This window comes from Parasteatoda tepidariorum, chromosome 6 (genome assembly GCF_043381705.1).
Source record: "Parasteatoda tepidariorum isolate YZ-2023 chromosome 6, CAS_Ptep_4.0, whole genome shotgun sequence".
Taxonomy (NCBI): domain Eukaryota; kingdom Metazoa; phylum Arthropoda; class Arachnida; order Araneae; family Theridiidae; genus Parasteatoda; species Parasteatoda tepidariorum.
The window spans coordinates 61,019,367-61,040,595 of record NC_092209.1 but is presented as its reverse complement, the minus strand read 5'-3'; the positions used below and the strand labels follow the sequence as shown (position 1 = coordinate 61,040,595).

General features: G+C 29.0%; 1 protein-coding gene across 3 annotated transcripts in view; it reads left to right on the top strand.

Moving 5' to 3' along the window:
* The window catches only part of LOC107447357 (zinc transporter ZIP10), a 47,545-nt gene that overhangs the window by 9,207 nt on the left and 17,109 nt on the right, over window positions 1-21,229 (top strand). The window contains exons 1-5 of one of the 3 annotated variants that reach the window (XM_016062244.4): window positions 2,112-2,253; window positions 11,399-11,622; window positions 14,166-14,318; window positions 15,043-15,374; window positions 19,959-20,130. In XM_016062244.4, coding sequence (XP_015917730.1) covers window positions 11,427-11,622; window positions 14,166-14,318; window positions 15,043-15,374; window positions 19,959-20,130 — 853 coding nt within the window. In that variant the 5' untranslated portion in view covers window positions 2,112-2,253; window positions 11,399-11,426. Of the gene's footprint in view, window positions 1-2,111; window positions 2,254-7,872; window positions 8,132-11,398; window positions 11,623-14,165; window positions 14,319-15,042; window positions 15,375-19,958; window positions 20,131-21,229 lie in introns of those variants that run through there. The other 2 variants (XM_016062242.4, XM_016062243.4) reach the window with 2 other exon arrangements.

Here is a 21,229-nt window from a genome sequence, read left to right as displayed (position 1 = left end):
CATAAAAATTTGGCGACCCCTAGTTTGCGCACCACTGGTCTATAGGATTGTTATTCAATTGAGTATAACACTACGAAAAGCTATTTATTTAATAATTATTTTGAGAAATTTTTTCTTCTATTTTTACTGAAAGTATCATATTGGTGGTTTTTATCATTAATAGGATTCAGAAAACTGATGAATGTTCTCAGCAAGTTTCAATTTAAACCCATAAACAAATATAAATATATTACTTTATAGTTTGTGCCGGCCAGGTGGCCGAGCGGTTAGCGTACCCGACTGCGAGAAATTTTAATGCATAGTTATTAGCAAATTTTTTTTCCTAGATCTGTTATATAGTTATCTGTATTTCGAACTAAAATCTTTAAAAAAAATGTCAAGTATCAAATTAAATAAAATTAAATGTATTGTTCAATATTCCTTTTTTGCAACAAGAAAAATCTAAACATTTTTATTAAAAGCATGATAAAAATAATAAATTCACGCTTCAATTGACTTTTAGTTCAAAACAGAGTTAACATACAAAATCTGCTTACGAAATTTCAAGGGATTTTATAATAAAGTTTTTTTTCGTAATGTGTGTTAGCGCAATGAGATTTTCTCAAAATCAGCGTTTATATGAAAATGTATTTAAAGCATGTAATTGCTATTCTGTTTTGTCTACCATAATGCGAAAAAACAAATATTGCTTCGATTCTTAAAATTAAGGAATGAAAAATTAAAAAGATTGAGAAAGCAAATGAACAAAATTTAAAGATAAACAATAAAAAAAAATCGAAATTGCTGAGTCAGATATCTTAATTTTTAAATTGTGCATTGGTTTCAATAGAAGCAATAAAATATAACTAGAGAATGTAAAAAAATGTCATACATTTTTCTTAAAAAAATAATGAAAGAAATTTTATTTTCTGTGATCAGATTTATGACTTATCATTGTGGTAATATTTTTTGCGAGATTTTAAGATTTATAGAGCTGATGAACAAAAGTTTAAATATAAACAATAAAAAAAAAATCGAAATTTTCGTCGAAATTGCCAATTTTTACATATTTGGATCACTTAATTTTTAAATCGTGCATTATTTAATTGATTGGTTTCATACAAACAATAAAAAAAAATTCCGTCAAAATTGCCAATTTTTAACCATTTGGATCACTTAATTTTCAAATTGTGCATAATTTCCTTGATTAATAGAAACAATAAAAAAAAAATTAAAAACAAATTTTTTTTTTGTTGAAACTGTCAATTTTTACCCATTTGATTCACTTTATTTTCAAATTGTGCATAATTTCCTTGATTGATAGAAACAATAAAAAAATTTAAAATTTTTTTTTCTTTTGTTGAAACTGTCAATTTTTACCCATTTGAATAACTTTATTTTCAAATTGTGCATAATTTCCTTAATTGATAGAAACAATAAAAAAATTAAAAAAAAAATTATTTTTTTTTGTTGAAACTGTCAATTTTTACCCATTTGAATAACTTTATTTTCAAATTGTGCATAATTTCCTTGATTGATAGAAACAATAAAAAAATTAAAAAAAATTTTTTTTGTTGTTGTTGAAACTGTCAATTTTTACCCATTTGATTCACTTTATTTTCAAATTGAGCATAATTTCCTTGATTGATAGAAACAATAAAAAAATTAAAAAATTTTTTTTCTTTTGTTGAAACTGTCAATTTTTACCCATTTGAATTACTTTATTTTCAAATTGTGCATAATTTCCTTGATTGATAGAAACAATAAAAAAATTAAAAATTTTTTTTTCTTTTGTTGAAACTGTCAATTTTTACCCAATTGAATAACTTTATTTTCAAATTGTGCATAATTTCCTTGATTGATAGAAACAATAAAAAAATTAAAAAAAAAATTTTTTTTTTGTTGAAACTGTCAATTTTTACCCATTTGATTCACTTTATTTTCAAATTGTGCATAATTTCCTTGATTGGTTTCATAGAAACGATAAAAAAATGAAATAGAAATTGAATTAATCATATTTCTAAGGAAGGGTTTGACGAGGGGAGAGATTTTTTTGACGTCATGATGAGCATTTAGGTTCAATTTAATAATGCAGCATCCTGCCATGATGGATACGAAATCATTTTTCCTTTGTAACCATTTACGCTTCTTCGAAACAATATGGTTTTCACCTTTCATATAGCCTGGATTCTGATGGTTTCTCTTTACTTACACGAAGTGATTTAAGTTTTATTCTACTGAAGAATTTCTGTGACTGCGTTGAAAGTGCCAAAAGTAAGTAAAAATGTGTTATTTATTACATGAAGAACGATTTACTAGAAATTACACTGCAAAAAATACCCTTTGTTTTTACGGTATTTTTCCGTATATTTTACGGTTTAAGGAAGTTTTGTTGACAAAACGGTTTTTTCCCTATTTTTCACTCTTATCACAAAAGGATCAAAACCGTCAGTAGAAATTCTACTTTTTGCCGTGTATTTTTACATTTCATAATATAACTTAACCTTTTCTGCAATCATTTTACGATTATTTTCTGTACGTGCTTTAACTTTTTAAAAATTACTTTCTAACTTCGAATAAATAAAATTGAGTGTTCGACTTAGTCAAATCAATACAACATTGAAGTGAAATTCTGACTATCACTATTTCTTTATTATAAAACACGTGAACCGCTCCTTCCAATGAAGTGTTCCATGTTCAAATCCCAGGGATGACTGGTCGATACAAATTTTGCAATCGTGAAATATTCACATCTGCATAGAGTACAGATTTACTTCGTAACTTTCACAGAGAAAACTTGTTTTCATATGGTAAAAATCTATTGAGACAACAGACGTCGTAAGTTTTGTTGGAAAACTTGCTTTGTTACTGTTAAAAACCAGTCAGCTTACTGATTTTTTTCATAATTTTTGAGAAAAAATTTGCTCATGTATAATAAAAACCGTTTAGGCTACGGGTTTGCACTGTAAATTTTACGGTTTTGAACGATAAACCCAGCTACTGGTTTAAAACCGTAAATTGTACAGTGTAACTGCATTTGCTCTAACATTGAGATTTATAACTTCTTTCTCAATCTCATTAGCGGTATGTTAAATTTCTGAGCTCAATGAATATTTTTTCTACTTTATGTCTCTAACATTTTATTAAAAAAAAACTGCATCGTTTTGAAAAATCAACAGTACTAATTAATTTCAGTAATTTTTTTTAAAACCAAAAACGCGAAAAACTACTTAAATGTAATATTTCTTTAGCTTTTGCATATAAAGCTGATGTTACATAGATATTTAGTTAAACATTGGTCTTAAAAATGGTAAAAAAATCTTTTTAGAACGTTGGTCAAAAGCGAAAAGTTTAGATAATTTTGACCACACGATGTTGAATCATCAATTCAAGATAATGTCTAGTAATATAATTATTACTAGACATTATCTAGAATTGATGATTCAATGTAGTTAGAATAAGATTGGAATTTAAGACAAAATTCAATCGTGTTTACCAAATTTTATCATAAATATATCTCTTTGCATGAATAAAGATAATATTTATGAGAGATTTATCGTAGTTTAATGATTTGACGCCTAACTTGTCACGCACGCCAAGCTGGCCGCAGAAATATAAAATTACGCCAAATAGTAATTTTGCATTTTTTCGCACAATCCGGCTTTTTTGCAGTATTTTCAAAAAATGTAAAATTAGCAAAAGACTAAAATAATTTTACGAAATAAAAGTACCGTTTCAAATGTGCGCACGAACAACCATGAGGGGTGCGAGACATTTCTGGACATAAGTTACTAGCGATTCTCAATCTTTAAGATAATCCTTACCTCCCTGCCAAGTTCTTCAGTTTGTCGATATGAAATTTGTAAGATTGCGATAGATTTTTTCTTAATAATTTCTTTTTAAAACTATAATAAAACAAATGCAAGAAATTTAACCTACAAAAGTGCTGAAAACAAATCACTGAAATTTTTTATTCAAAATGGACAAATTTAGAACATTGGGACATGTAGTGTTTCCGGTTACATCAAAAATTAGGAACAGGAATTTTAAAACTTTTTAAATTATAAAATGTTACTCATAGATGAGCTGTAAGCCTTTTTAGTAAACTTTTTAAAGATGCAAAAGTATTGTAAAATTCAAAACAATAAATGCATTTTTAAAGGGGTTTCAAAAAAAGTTTTCCCTAAAAAATATATACTTTTTTTCGAAATAAATCTTTATTAATATTAACTTCTTAAACTTACTATCTAGAATGAATTGTCGATTGTGGGATTAGTAGTGTTTTTTTTAGAATTAATGTCTAGAAAATGACTAGAATATTCTTCCGATTCTTTTGATAAACCAGCTTAAAATCGTTCGAATTAATGATAAGTCATCATATCTTCAAATTGTTTAGTAGTGCAATGCCTTTAGTTCAGTGAATAGTATTATTTTAGCGTGTAGATTTTATGAGCAAAAAATGGCGCTACATATGGATTTAAAAGAGATGACAAGTGTGCAAAATTATGATCAGTTTGAATTTCTTCCTCTATTTAGTTAAGTATTTTTTTAAATGACATATTTTAACTTTTCATTGAATTTTGATTAAAATTACATATTATACATTAAATATGGATTAACATTATTGCACAGTGCGCCAAAAAAAAAAAAAANAAAAAAAAAAAAAAAAAAAAAAAAAAAAAAAAAAAAAAACGGACACTCTCAATAACTTTTGATGAATTGATTGGATCTTCACGCTTTAGAACTCAATCTTAATGATTTGAAAGGGTAACTTCAAATATGCTAATTAATAAGTGCAGACGATATTTTAAGTTGAGAAATCAGACACAAAAACGTACTTCTTCAACAAAGGAAAACTTTTTTTCAACGGATTCTGGTTTCTGTCCCCCGAAATATAGCGGATAGAGGATCTGTGAAATATGGTCCCCATAGTTTGATCAGGAGAGCGATCCAAAATTTGGACACCTTAGTGTTAATTTTACTTTTTGCGTATTTCGTCATATCTCGAGAACTTTTTTAGGGCTTGAAAAATTTTTGCAGACAATTATAAAATTCATTCAATTATCCAAAGATAATTCCTCTCAAAAAAAACTTTTAGTAAATATTTATTATATTTTATTATTTTAATAAATAATAATAGTCGGAAGCATTTTGAATTGTAAGGTATACAATTTTTTATGTCATTTTAAAGTATGTATTTTACATGGCAAAATGCAAAATTAGAGGGTAATCGGCTGAATAGTTCCTGAGAAATCGAATTTTAAATATGCGACATCCTTAAAATTCGATTTTTCAGGAACTGTTCAACCGGATTTTATCAAATCATTGCTGAGCTAATTAATTAACTTATAAGTCTCCCCCTCGAACCATTAAGATTGAGTCCAAGAACGTGGAGATTAGATCAGAAGTTATTCAGGGTGGTCCGTTTTTTTTTCATCGCATTGTACATTTTAGTTACAAGCTATATTTAAAAAAAAAACTTTGCACGATTGAAAATTTACTTTTTCGTTCGTTTCAGTTATTTAAAAAAAATTATCTTTTGAAGTCATTAAAAAAATTGAACTTTGAAATGTTTTCAAAAACTTTCTAAATTAGGACAAATATTCAGCAGTTATCAACCTATTTCATTAACATTTCTTCAATTTGATGATTTGAATTCCTAGGTTAAGGATTGAAAGGTTAGTTCTGCATAGTTTCTTTTAAAATTATAATTTTGTTGTTACCATTTGACATCTATTTTGAACACTAAATAGAAATTTTTTTTATCGAATATTTTTAACTTGTTAAAATCTTAAGTAATGCGCTCAGCTATGCTAAAAAATAAAAACAAAAATGGCAAAATGAATGTACGCAAATGCATTTCCCTTATAAATTTTTTAAAGTTAAAATATTTATTTTTAATTTCACTTTTAAAGCTTTTGTATTTGAATTTTCGAATCAGTTTAATTGCACAAAATAATTAAATTTATAGCACGAAGGATTAAAACGTTATGACTAAATGCTTCTTACGTATAATGAAAGAAAAGTGTAGCTGTTGAAACTTATTTAAAAAATTTAAATTTGTAATCTAGTACTATTTTGTTTATAATTACAAATACATACTTACAATATGCAATTACAAACACAATATTTATATATACAACGATATTTACATACATATGACATTTACGTATAAAATTACATACAATTACAATGCAACTACATACAATACAACTACATATACATTTTGTAATGACATATATTAGTTGTTATTACATACACAAATTGTAATAGGATTTACAACTACAAATACATACTATAATTTTTAATTAGAATTCACAAAACAATTTGATGATTAGATTTGTTCAAAATATTTATAACTTATTGTTTTATTTTAAAATACTTGTAATTATTTAGAAGATCGATGCTTTTCAGAAGTGTTATCACCACAGCATCCTTCATTTATTTTTTATTTAATTGAAATTTTTGTTTATTGTTTTCAGCATTCTAACAAACGGAAAAAAGTTTTCGAGAACTCAGTTTTAAAAGGTCCTTTCTCTCTTGATCGAATTCAAATATCTAAGGGGTGGAGACAGGGAGGAGAAGATTCTAAATATGTTTTTAATCCTTTTTATTTAATTTCGGCAAAAAAAAAATTATGTTGGATATTTTAAGTAAAGACACGGTTCCCAGTAGAACACCGAAGTCAAACATCACTGGCTGTTGTCAGCAAGCGGGTGAGTGACCACTTTGATCAGCCTGCCTAGGGATCGAGGGTGCGCGGTATCGGTCCTCGTTAAATTGTTCTATCGTAAAGTGCTAGACTTCGCGAGCAGGTCGTCGGGCTACCAAAGCAACGGAGCCAACCCCTCTGCAGAGGATCAAAATTGAGATAGCATGTCTTCTGATCACCCTCAGGGATTTTTCCCAGACCGTCGCCAATAACCCATTGTGCAGCTCTAGTTGGACGTAAATAAAGTACATACCTATCATATCATGCTCATTATTTATTTAATATATTATTATTTTAAGATTTTTTAAAAAAAATTTATAACATTTTTTATTGTTACTTAACTTAAATAGTTTCATTAAAATAACCGAAATATCAAGGAAATAATAGCTTCTTGTTTGGATATGTGTATAGTGATAGGTTTCAAAAATCATTGCTGGTTTAAAAAGTTTAAAATCTCGAAACCCCCTTGAGCCTTAAATAGAGCCCCAGAGTTCCACTGATATGAAACTTCATTTACTTAAAATATGAAGGTAGCAATAAAAGTAGACGTGTTTCAAGAGAGCTCGAAGATAGGCACGCTCATTCTCGAGAGTTGCTAGACGAGACGTTTAGACGAATAGGTTTTGCTTGACGTGGTGACGTCCATTCTAGATGACTTGATGTGTTTATACATTCATAAATCGCAATATAAGTAAGATTTTAAAAATAGTTTTTTTAAAAAAAATTTAATAAGCTACTTTCCAAGTTTCGAAACATAAATTACTCATAATAGTCTCTAAATAAAGCAATTTTTAGTGTTAAAGTATGTTGTATACAAAATTCTTCCTTTTTTACATCTATAAATTTCAATTTTTGCAAAACTGCAAAAATTAAATTTTAAATTCGGTTAAGATTTTATTACAATATATGATTGGCTGTAATAGCGTAAACAATATAAATAATTTTCCAAAGTCCTCAAAAAAGGCGGTATTTTATACACAGCTTCCTGACGTTGCTATGCAATCAAAAATGTATTTTTACAAAGTCACTAAAATGTGTCTCAACTTGTTTATTTTGGATTTTTACCAATCCTTAAAGATTTAAAAATGATTAATTTCTGGCATAAATATTGCCTTATCTGCTCTTGAAAAAGATTATTGACACTGAAATATCAATAAAAATTTCGATCTAAGGTAGATGATCTCTTTTTCAATAACATTTCCTGTATCAGGTGAAGTGGTGTTTGAATTGGACTAACTGATAACTTTTGAACGGCTCGCAGCCGTTTCTTTTCTCATATCAGTGTAGAAAATGCAAAGTGCCCCCGAGAACTTTTTGTATCTTTAGCGGCTTCTCGAAAAAGGGGGTGCCGTGTGAACCACTTCGCATAAAGTGGTTGAAAAAGATAAATATTAAAATATTCGAAATCTGATCAAGTATCGATATTACAAGATTAGAATGGTTTGTATTTTGTTTTCTTTGATTCTATTACAACGAATATAGCAATTGTGTGTAATTTTTGTATTTCGTAATCTTACAACTTAGTTTTCATTCCAATCGGCCGAAATCAAATGATTTTCATTTATTTGTAGATTACTATATTATAGGTCATTATATTCTAGGTTACTATATTACATTTCATTATTTTTATATAGTTTTTGAATCGTTAATTATACTTTAAGCGACGATTTGGTACATTTTTGTGGCATGCAGTTTTATTGATCATAGTTAAACCATAATTGATGTTTAATCGTAAACTAATAAAACATTAATTGTTTATAAAGGATTTGGAGTTTGGTATATTTGTGTGGCAAAAAGTTTCATTTATAAGTATTAAATCATAATCGATGTTTTATCGTAAACTGATGTCATATTTATTGTAATTATTATTAATATTTAGTAATATTTTAATGCATATAAAGTATCTCATAATAATATATTTGTATATTTTTAAATTTAAATTAATGTTAAACAAATAACTGCAGACAATACGTGGAATTAAGCGAGTCATTTTTCGATGACTTTTAGTCATTAAAACAAACTATTATATTTGTTATTAAAATCCTACTTTCAGTAATAAAAATGCGTTAATGTTATTGCTTTTGAATAAGTATTTACAAATTATCAGAAATTTTGAATATTATACTATGGATTTCTTCGGAAAATATCTCAATCATACATTTTTGCACCATTCGTTGTTTTGATGAGAGAAGAGTTTTCAATTAACTCAAGATAATTATCTATTAGCTAAGTAAATTAAGGATAATTAATTTAATTTTCGGAAGATTTCACTTTTTTGAAATGATCCTATTTCATTAGCATGTTTAAAAAGAATTTCTAAAGTGAACTGAGTAACTTATCATTGTTCTTCAAAAAGTTCTTTTTTTAATTGGAAATTTAAAAAAAAAATCAAATTGCTTGGTTTGGCTGATAATTCTTTCAATTAGAAATTGTTTTAAAAATGCTTGTTTTGACTAATAGTTTTTTTTTCCTAAAGCCTCAACACAAGCACTTCACACTCATTATTGTAAATAATAATAATTATTTTTTGTGCTTGTCTTCTGAATAAATGTTTTTTCTGATGGATTTTAGTTCGATTTGGAACTTTACTGTTGTAAAAAAAATTACATTTTCAAAGTAACAGAAAATGTAGATACTTAAATTGTCAATTTTCAAACGAGCTTACAAATATCTTTTATGAAACAAAAAAATGTGTGAAGAAAAATAATTTAAACGCGAATAAATATACACTAATTCTTAAATATAATTAGTTGAATTTTTTTCCTAAATATTAATAGTTGAAACGGTTCAGTTGATAAGCTTTATTTCGTGTAACTTTATTAAACGAATTTTAAAAACACATCAAGTTAAAAGGAATTTATGGTACAAACTGTAAATTAAAGGTTGACCTTTTTTTTTTATAAAGTATAGTAACATTCAAGAAAGCATTTAATTTTTTTCTTTACTTTAAAAAATATTTTAATAGATTTTTGTTTCAAGTGCATTTGATTAAAATATGTTTAAAAACGCTTCTTATGAAAGAAGGTGGGAAAATGCGAGAGGATGGTCTATTATTAATTAATGTACTATTGATTTTCAAAAAAAAATCGTATAAGTAACCCTATTCGCAGTTTTAGGTGGGGTATTAGAAAACAAACTATTTTTCTTTTATTTTGTGAATACAGAGTGAGCATAATCATTCTTTCATTCATAAAAATCTCCTGGTGCAAAAATTGTTGCTACTAAATAAAAAAAAATTAATTTTTAGGTATTAGATTAGAGCAGCGGTCCTCAATTTTTTTTTCCGGCTACGGAAGCTTATGTGATCAATTTTCATTTGAAGAAACCTCGACTTAATAAATAAAGTTCATTTGCAGTCGTAAACATATTAACCAAAGAAACATCACTGATGATTTTAAAAATATTTTATGTGAGTTATAATTTTTTTTATTTAATTAATAATAGTCTTACAATAAGGTAGTACAAACAATTAAATTAATAAATTAGTTTATAAGCGAAATTATGATTTTTGTTTAAGCAAAAGTTTAATACGGTTAAATAAAGTTATGAACATTGCGAATGGTTATCAGAAGAAACAAGTTTATATATTGTTGAATTTCGTTATTTTCTTTGAATTGAAAGATGTGATAGGAAATCATATTTGTTCATATATTTTCGTTCAATATATTATTATAGAAAAATATGTTTTTAAATAAATTTTTTTATTAGATCTTGCATGAATAATTTCATGAACAAAAATGAAATAAATATTGAATAATTGATTTAATATAAATATAGATACATTTTTATAAATCCAAATTTTGAAAATCCAAAAACTTTTTTGATCCTTTCATAGAAACATAGTGTTCGCAGAACACCTTTTAGTAATTGCTGAATAAGTGCTTTAAAAATAGTGTCATACAATGATAGAATGTTGCCTTATTGCAATCAAGAATGCAATCGATGGCTCTAGAATTTCCCGACAAGATTCTAATGGAAGAATACAGGCGAAGTTTATAAAGTCTGTGTAATCTAGCATGATTTCTATTGCATCGACTTTTCCATTATAACAATAAAAAAATTTCTGTTTGCCATTTTATAAAATCAATGTAAATTTAACACCCGTTATAAGGTTCGATCTGAATCATTCGCTCTAGAATAGCGAATGAATAAATGATTTAAACTCGTGGTACATTTCGAATTCGAGATACAAGAGATTAAGAAGTTCTAATTAACTTTACATTATAGATAATTAAGATGTTATATTACATATGATTTTGTCATAATAAAAAAAATATTCTCGTTTATTAATGTTGAGTAAGTATTTGTGGTAGTTTTCTGTTAGAACTTAGGACAAGAGTTTTAACAGCTTCTTTAAAATAACTTTATAACGACCATTAATAAAATAACCTTATAACGGACGATTGTGGTTATTAAATCGATCATTAGCTATTTATTATCTTTAGTTGTGATGTCGCTTTACTCATCATGGTAAGAATGGCCTGACTAAAGAATGATTACAGGTCACATACCCCTTTGGTCATCCACTGTTGCCTTCCTAATGATAGGTATTGTCATCAGAAGCAATTAAAAATGCATGTAAGCATTCTATAAGACTGAGAACATGTTTGCTTCTATGCAAAATATAATTTTTTTTGTCATTCACAAACTTATTTAGACTTTCATTTGATTCGTTGATCATATATAAAACATGTTTTCTTTATGTAGAAGTCTTGGTAGAACCTGAAGACGAATCATGGGCTGTAAGAGGTTGATTCTTTTTGGCTTTCTTCTTTCTTTTCATGAAGTATCTGGTCACTTATCTGCAGCTGACCACAATAAAGAGGAATCACATGTCACTCCTTCTGCAGCACCACCAGTGTCAGACCATCGATTTTTTTTACATGAGATATTTACAAAATACGGCCACGAAGGTCAAATGACCTTTGAAGGTAATTGCAATGCTGAATGCATTTTTCATGTCTGAAATAAAATTATAAGTAGGAATTTAGATTTTTAATTTTCTTTAATAGGTTTCAAAACTACTATATTAAAAATTGTTTTTCTATTTAACTATTCACAAATGAAAGGATTATTTAAATAGTTGATCACCTCGATTTATTAACTTTGTAAAGTTAGCTTCATTTTCATGTCCATATAAGTCATATCTATCTTATTTCAAAGATAGTACTCCTTCAACTTGTTTCTGCTGCTAAAAAAAAGGCACAACAAATCTAACAAGGTAGTGAAAAAAAACGCTCTGTTAAGACCTTCACTTTAATGTAGTTTTAAATTTTTTTTTACCGTTAATGTTGAAAATAGATTGGAAATTGTCTCTTGTGTCTCTTGAAAACTATGAGGACAAAAAGAATTTTAGAAAATAAAATTAACAATGATTAAGCTATTAGTTTTGTGTAAATGAAAATAGATGAAGATTTAAAAAAATATACAATTGCATTTAGCAATCTAATTCCTACAAAAACTAAGTTAAAAACAGAGTTGGTCATAATTTAATTGATTACAAAAATAACAATAACTTACTCTGTTTGCAATTAAGACTACATATAATCACTGTTACTTATATCTATGAAATGTAATTGTAAATTTATTATGACTTCTAATCTCTGTTTAATAATAGTTGTAAATATGAATCAAATGTCGTAAATATGAATGAGTTGTAAATATGAATGTAATCAAAAGTTATGATTGATTATAATCACAAGGAAAAAGTTTGTAATTGTGGTTGAATCATTTATGATTACAAATAACTAATGACTTGTAATCAATTGCTTTTTGTTCAACTCTGATTGAAAAGTGGGATAAAAATTTAAGTTTTAACAGACATATAATTATCCGAAATGAAAAAAAAACAAAACATTCTCTTATTCCATTCCTTAACCTTATTTGTCAAAAAAATTTCCAGCTAAATTAGTGAATGAAACTTCAAATATCTAAAAAGAAATATGTTCTAAATATAATTCTGACAAAAGCAAAATTTCTTTCACAAAACGCAAGTAACGTTTCAGATCAATATCACGCACTATTAGCATGATAAATTCAAATAGGGTAAATCAACCAGTGAAGGAACATTTCATACATATTGATTAAAAATAAGAATTTGAAAGTTTTTCTTTAGATTGATTGGTAACAGTAGCTTACTGCCAAACAATAGGAAGTAATCTAACAATGTTTTGGATTACCTGGTCAAATAGACTTCTCTGGAAAAATTTTAGAATTTGTTATTATCTCTGCAACGCCTTGTTTCTTTAAAAAAATTATAAGGAGAGTGTTTGTATTTATATGCTTGAAGTGGAATTAATTGCATGTAATAGTTTAATTTTTCTCACTGTGAAAAAGAGAATTCAAAATATGGTAATTGAAGTTACGCTTTATTTTTTTAAGCATCATAGCATAATAAAGTACTGAGATAAGGGGGTGTTTATTCACTAGATCACCAAGCGATGAAAAACCAGTGAAGGAACAAGTGTTCCTTTACTAGTTTTTTTTTCTAAGTTAATGAAAATAAAAGATAAACTTTAATTTTCTTGTATCTTTAGTGATGTTCCGCGTGAAAAGTATGTTAAAAATACGAAAAACAACTTCTAACTAGTGAGGGAACAGGCATGTTCGTTTACTGGGCATAGATTTCCCAGTGAATGAACAGTATGTGCTAATAAGTTGACACTTTAATTTTCAATTCATGATTAAAAAAAAGTTAACATTTTCCAAGTATTTATATGTCATAATTTCAAGAATAGGCTTGCTTTTAAATGTTTGTAGGGCTTATAAATTCATAAAGAGCATTAAAAAATATCCAAAATTAAGTGTTCCCTTACTGGGAAATTTTGTGTTCCTTCATTGATAAGAGCTGTTCCTTCACTTGGTCTTCTTACTACTTGTTATTTGAACCTCCAAAACTGTAAAACAATATTATGTAAGTTCTCTACAATTTTTTTTACATAATTTGCAATCGGTAACAAATATGCTGACACTGTCATTTAACTAAAATTGCCAATTTTGAATTTAATATGATTTTTTAAAAGGCAAGCGAAGCTTAAGTGTTCCTTCACTGGTTAGTTTACCCTACCCGACCAAAAAGTTTTTGCAGTCTTTCTCATTAAGTTTGTTGTGATAAAAATCAAAACAAAATAGGCCTATAGCTGAAACGCCAAGCAATATCAGAAGTTAATTGCTGTGAATAACTGTTACAGTTAGTTAAAATAGCAGAAACTTGTTATAATTGAACTCTGTTGCAGACCTTATACGTCGCATTTAAAGTTTACGCTAAAATTTGATTATAACTTTTGGTTTTCAAATTTCGACTTAAAGTTTCAGTTTAAAAGGGATATTTTTGTTGCTTTTATAATTTTGTTGCTCAGTAACCAATAATTGGATCACTTTCATAACATTGCGTTAGTAACAGAACAGTTTTATTATTTATTGTACGAATAAATCAGTTACTTTGAAGCATTAGTATATTTATTTTGTTTTTTAGGGTTTGAACATTTATTAGAAAGTCTGGGACTAGGAAATATCATTATAAGTGATCATGATGTCGCAGCTCACAAAGATAACCCAAATAGGAATATTCATGACACCCACGAACATGCGAAGAAGATAGATCATATTGATCTCCCGACTTTAAAAGGTAAATAGCGACAATTTTTCCATTCATTTTTACTGCTTGTTTCATTTAAGACTCTTCAATTGGGTACTTGCACTTGAAGAAAACCTCCCATACCCTCACATTTGATCTATGACTTCAACGCCAGCTGATCGTTTGTAATCTAAATAGCGCGGTTAAGCTGAGACTAGTTTCTCCCACATAAATTAGAACGTTAATTAACGTGAAATTAATTGAATACAGAGCCGTACTGCCATCGAAATAATTGAAATATAATTCGTTCTCGTCTACTTCTTTTTTTTAAACTTAGATTTATTATTTGTTTATGTATTTTATTGTAACCGTGATAAATTTTTGCTTTGTGTACCTGGCAACTTCGATTCATAATTAGTTTGCTTATGTTCCACATGACTTCGCGCCTGTATTTGTTTTAAGTATCTGTGTGAATATACAGTGAAAGAATTGAAATCTTTGAGAAAAAAATCTTTGTGAAAGAATTTAGAATGTATCACTTAAAAGAATTGATACTTGACGGTCTTGGCTTACTCGAAATAAAATGGAAAGAACAGTTGTTAATGGTAACAAATTCCATCATTCAACAACCAATCAAGATCGAGATACCCACACGACATCACTTGCAGGTATCCCATTTTCACAAAAGAAAAAGCTTCTTATTCTTTTTTTTTTAAAAAAAAAACTATTCAATTTTTTTAATTGTGTTTATCGATTGCTTCTTCTCCATTTACAGGGCATGACTCTAATCTCACAACTCCATCAGTTGTAGCAACGCCACCTGCTATTTTGCAAAAAGCTTCAAATCGTCACCGACATAACCACATTTTATTTCCCGCCCCAACCAAATCACCCGAAACCACAGTAGAACCACGGAACCAAGACTCTGCTTCGACAAGTGAAATCAGTCCAAGTCAAAGTGGCCCCAGCAAAGTTCAGCTGAATGACCATCTTTACCGCTACCAACTGAAAGAAAGTGAAATTCCAGAACTTCTTGTGAATATATCAACTTTGGTGGACCAACATCAGGAAATGGACGATCATACCCCAGAAATAATAATAGAGCAAGTAAGATATTGAAAATTAAAATTATGTGACTACCATAATTAATTTATACAAAATATAGGGCTGTTGAAATGAAAATTTCTCCCCTCAGTTGGCTATGCAAGGTGTTCCAGAGATTGCAAAACATTTTTCCATAAGAGCTAGGTCTTTCTCCTCAACTTAATTGCTTAACCCTTTGACTACGAATCTTAAAAAATGATTTTTTTTGTCCCTTTGTCCCGTTTATTATTCAAAAAAACTAAATAGGTCACAAATAAGGCAAATTTAGTATTTGGGATTTTTCTGACAAGCGGTTATCAATTTAGAGGCTGGGACATATATGTCTCAGCCGTTCTTAATGGTGGGATACATATGTCCCACCTGTAGTGATCGACTTACTACAAGCACATCATCTACAAGCACACGCTATCATTCCGAAAAAATGTATTATATGGACTTTTTTTTTACATGGTATGATACAGGGTGAAGCAATCTTTGCATAACCCGACATTACGCATTGGACAACTCATATTTGTTCCTTTTTCTTGTTTATTTGAGAAAATATGAATAAAGTATGAATGGACATAACAATCCCAATGAAGAATACGAATGGGATATATCTGTCTCAATGAAAAATACTGGTGGGATATATATGTCCCAGCGCAAAATCACAACGCTATTTCATGTAAGAAACTCTTTAGCGCCATCTAGGGGATATTTGACACATGAAACATATATACTTGGCCCTAGCTTTAATATCCGCAGAGATATATAGATATTTTTATTTTTCATTTTTGTGGCTGGGTGGTGCAGTTGGTTTGTCGTTGTCTGCGGGTCGATCCCCGGCCCAGACACCAGATTTTCGGGATGCTGAAAATCCTCAGAGGCCATGTCGTATGATTATGCGGCATGTAAAAGATCCCTGGAGTGCCTTATTGGCTCTTGGCATTTATGCCAAAATTAAAATCCTAGTGCACTTTAGCATCCAAATAGTCTCGGTGCTGCCATCTAGTGTGGCAGAAAGTAGACGTCCAAATTAACATGACCAACGGTATCTCACCCGTTGTGGTCCTGAAAGAGTGGATACCACCACTGTAGAACGCACTAGATCTGCTCATCGGCAAGACCGATTGTGCAGCTCATCGGAAATTTAAAAGAAAAAAAAAAAATCGTTTTTTTTTTTTTTTTTTTTTTTTTTTTTTTTTTTTTTTTTGCTTTGCATTTTCTTATTTTAACTGTAAAAATATCAAAACAAAATTTTTAGAGCAAGTTTTAGTTAAAAACAAAAATTTCATCTAGAAAATTTAAAACAAATTCGTTAAAAATAGCACAAAACATCAGCTTTAAAGTATTCCTCTTTCCTCTAATGTTTCGCATTAGTGAAAAACTATTAATTTTCTTCTTCATAATTTTATTAAATTAAATTAAAAGAGAGTAAAATTAAATTTGAATGCGTAGAAATAATTCTTGTGTAAAAGTTTAGTGAAAGGCTGTAAGTTTTTTCTTCACAAAGAATTGCTGTGAAACAATAATTGATATCAGCCACCTAAAAAATTGAATGATAACTAGAACTGAAACTGCTACTTTAGAGATGTTTCCTAAGGCATAAAGGGAGATTGATTATCGTCTTGATATCTGACGAATGACTTGATAGATTTTTTTTAAATAAAATAGTAACATAATACAATATAGATTGAGTTATAATAATACATGTTCATCAAAAAGGAACGGATCGAATTACAAAATTGTATTATGTTGATAAATAAACGCGTACAAACTGAAAAAAAGAACGGAATTACAAAGTTGTATTGTGTTGATGAATGGACACGTATCAGGTGTCCGTAAAGTACAGAAAAGATCATGTATCTCGAGAAATATTCATCGTTTAAAAACTCTAAAAGTGCGATTGTGAAATATTTTCAGAAAATTCATTTTGTTATGCAAAATTGTAAATTTGTACATGGTAGATTCACATTTCAGCATAGTTGAATGAATTTTTTCTGAACAATCCAAATTTGTGAAAAAATGAGATCATGTATTTAAGATTTAGAAGTTGTAACTAGAGAGTTGAAAGTGGTAGTTGAATTTTCTGTAATTTAATAAATCTTTTAAAAATATTTCAATATAAATATTTACTGATGTTTTTTTTAAAATTTAAACTCTATGAATATTTCTGGACATAGTTTAACTTTTCCGTACTTTTCGGAGACCCGGTATGTATTTATTCAACAACATAATACAAATTTGTAATTCTGTTCTTTATCGATGATTCAGTATCATTGCACAATCTATATTGTCCCTATACAATTTTATAAAAATTCCCTCACGTAATGATCCTAACAATCATAAATTAGTTATTTTTATGTTTGTGTTAGTTAACTATTAGAATTTTTGGTAGTTTTGCTGTGACTAGATAATTTTTATCAGATACTTTTAGCGCCTGCTATTATTAAGATATTGTTAAATAGCACTACCGAGTTTTAATAAACACATTGACACTGATTCTCTTGGGGCATTTGGCATTGTTAATAATTTATGACAACCAATAACAAATTTTGGATGAATTCCAAGCTGAACAGATAGCCTTCGCAATGACCAGTAACCAAGTACAAGGTCGGTAATTACAGTTGATCGAGATCATTGATATTGTTTGTTTTCGTTGAAACCTGTTTTTGGTCAATTACAGCTATATATTTTTTTACATTGAATCTATTAATATTCATTGCATGAGAAATTTTAAAATGAGTTTTCAAAAAATAGAGTCAAATTTTTGAAAATCTTAAATATTTGTGGAATTTTCGGAATTCCGCAAATCTGAAGTTCCTGGTAAGTTACTGAAGACCAGTTACGGAATTTTGAAAGACAGAATAAGAGCTCTTAAACTATGTTTTGTTCTTAATTGATTCATCATTTTGAAAAAAGGCACAACAATCCTTTATTTTGCACTAAAAATAAGTCATTATGAGCATTATTGGCACCAGCTACAATTTTATCGTCAAGTATAAGTCAATAATATATATGTTCAAAAATATTATGAACAATAATAAGTGAAGTGAATACTAGAAAAATAGGATATTCAGTTCGACGTTCAGAAAAGACACTTAGTGATTCGCCACATTCACCAATTTAATTTTACTTATCGAAAAATCTCAGTTTTAAACGTGATAGCAATTTTAATTCCCCCATGACTTCAAATTTCAGCTATGAGATGGAAGGCCTAAACTTTTGTCGATTAAAGTCGACAAAAGTTTTTTGTCGACTTTTTGTCGATTTTGTCTTATCTGCTCTATACTAAGCATCACAAAATCGCTCAATTTTTTCTATTTATCCTACTCAGAAGTTTTGGAGCGTCTTATCGTATTATCAGTATTATCGTTCGTTTCTGCAATCTTAAAGAGATAAATTGAGCCACATTATCGGAAAAAGTAACCCTTCCTGAATTCAAACTATGCTTGTTACTATGTTCAACTTGAATAGTAACAGAGTTTAATTTAACAACTTATTAAGCTTGGGGCGAATTTCGGGGAAAAGTAGCCTTTTGATTTAGTTACACATTACTAAATCAATTTTAACGGTAACAAGGTTCAATTTAACAACTTATGCTGGTTGCGATATATTTCATAAAAAATAACCCTTGAACTTAGTTGCACAATATTATGGTTTAACTTCAACGGTAAAAAAAGTTCTATTTAACAACCTAATAAGGCTACGACAAATTTCGCGAAAAATAACCTTTGAAATTGGTTACACGTTACTATGGCACAATTTTAACGGGAACTAGATTCAATTTCACATCATATTAAGGTTGCAGAGAATTCCGTGCAAAACTACCCTTGAACTGGGTTGCACAATACTATGGTTCAGCTTTAACCGTAAGAAGGTTCAATTTAACAGCTTGCAGAAAATTTATATTGTATTACTATACTTCAACATAGAACCATTTTTCCTGGGAATGTACCGTTGCTTTAAAAATGGTTTTTGTTTCAAAACGAAAAGAATGTCGATCTCAGTTAAGTTTTATCAGTTAGTCGTTGATAAGCTGTTTATGCTGCATTTATAAATTTGATTTCTGATCACAATTCCAGATAAATTAAAATTACTGCTCTAAAAGTATAAAGTGCTCCAAAGAAGTAGAAGTGCTGTTTCAAAACCGATTATAATTGCTTCTAGAGATTAAATTAAAACACTATAGACGCAACTAAATCGCTAAAATATCAACGTTTCAATAAAGAAAAGCACTGGCAAAAGCTGATAAAATGAAATGAGATTTTCATTAAAAAAAACTTACGTTTAAACTTTTCAGGACCGTGATCATAGTAAATGTGATTGCACGATTTCCTATTTCACGGCCAAGATCTCAATATCGTACTCTCGTATTAGTACGTATGCTTACTATTTACGTGTAAAATCGGAAAAGGGACTGGAGAAGTGCTTCCTTTTCCTTTCACCGGTTCTGAAGGTGTCATATCGAAATGAAATAGACACAGTCTTTTCTAATTCCATTCAAGAATTCTTCAGATTATTTAAATCTCTCTCTGTTTTGTTATTATTGGTTAATCTGATATTATTGATTTGATTTTGTGTCTTATTCTTGTTTCCTCTCGACAGTGTCTCAGTCCTCGTGAGATATTGGAGGCTTTCGGAATTGATGAGACCAGTAGTTTGAATCCTGTCAGCTTCTTGCATTTGTGTCCAGCAATTATATACGAGCTTGATCAAGGTCACTGCCTTTTTAAAGAACACTCCCATACTACGTCCAAGCCTGTATCTACGTCTGATCGTAAGTAAAAAGTGTTCTTTAAATACCACTTTTACAATACATTTTCAGAAAACTTGTGAAAGTGAAGGAATTATGTTACAGACAAAACAATTTGATTCCAAATTGATATTTAACAGTGAGACTCAGATTTTTTAACCCCTTAACTGTCCATTTTTTTGCCTGAATTTTGACGAAAAAAGCATACTGGTAAATCGGTTAGGGCTAACTTAGGGTAGAATTCGTGAAAAACAAGTTAAGGGGTTAAAAGGATATCCATTAGCTTCCATTCCTTAAGAGAATTCTTTCTTTATTATGACCTATTCAGAAGGACACAAAGAAACTATTCATGATAGGGAAGCACCCTCAGCGGCGTATGACGTTATTTATGCGCATCGGTTCCTATGTAATTTTAAGCCTGACGATGTTCCATATCCCCTAGAAACTGCAACATCCTGTTCTAACGTTTTTAAACTTATACATTTCGGCAAAAAAAATATCCGGAGGAACATATTGCATATTTAAAATTATCAATGCGCAAACATGCAAAGTTCTGTTAAAAAATCTCATGCAAAATATAAATAATTATTCCCCAGTTCAATTCAAACTTTGCAAAAGAAAAACAATTTTACGCTGAGACAAGAATTTTTGCGAAGCAATCATCGGGTTTAATGGGTGGTAGCAAACATGAGCTTTAGCCCCCTTAAAGTAAAATTTACTTAATAGAACAAACTTCTTTTAGTGAATCATAATACTTGAGTCTTGGTGGCTCAGGGGATAGAGCATTCACCTTCTAATTGGATGAACCCGGTTCAAATATCGGCGATGGCTGGTCGATACGAATTCGGCATCCGTGTAGTCCTATGTCCATGTAACGCGAATGCAAGTTAGTTCCATCAAAATGTCTTCCACGAAGGTTAATTTCTCCCAATTCATGATCCAGGAGTTCCCTTGTCTTCTGGGATAGGTTCGAAATGACAAGGTTACGGAGATGAACATTGATAGTCGTGAACTTAAAACTGGGTCGGCTATTTAACGACGGCTATATAAATCAAATCAAATGAATCATAATGGTTCTTAAATAATTATAATAATCTATTGAATATATTCATAATCTTTTTTC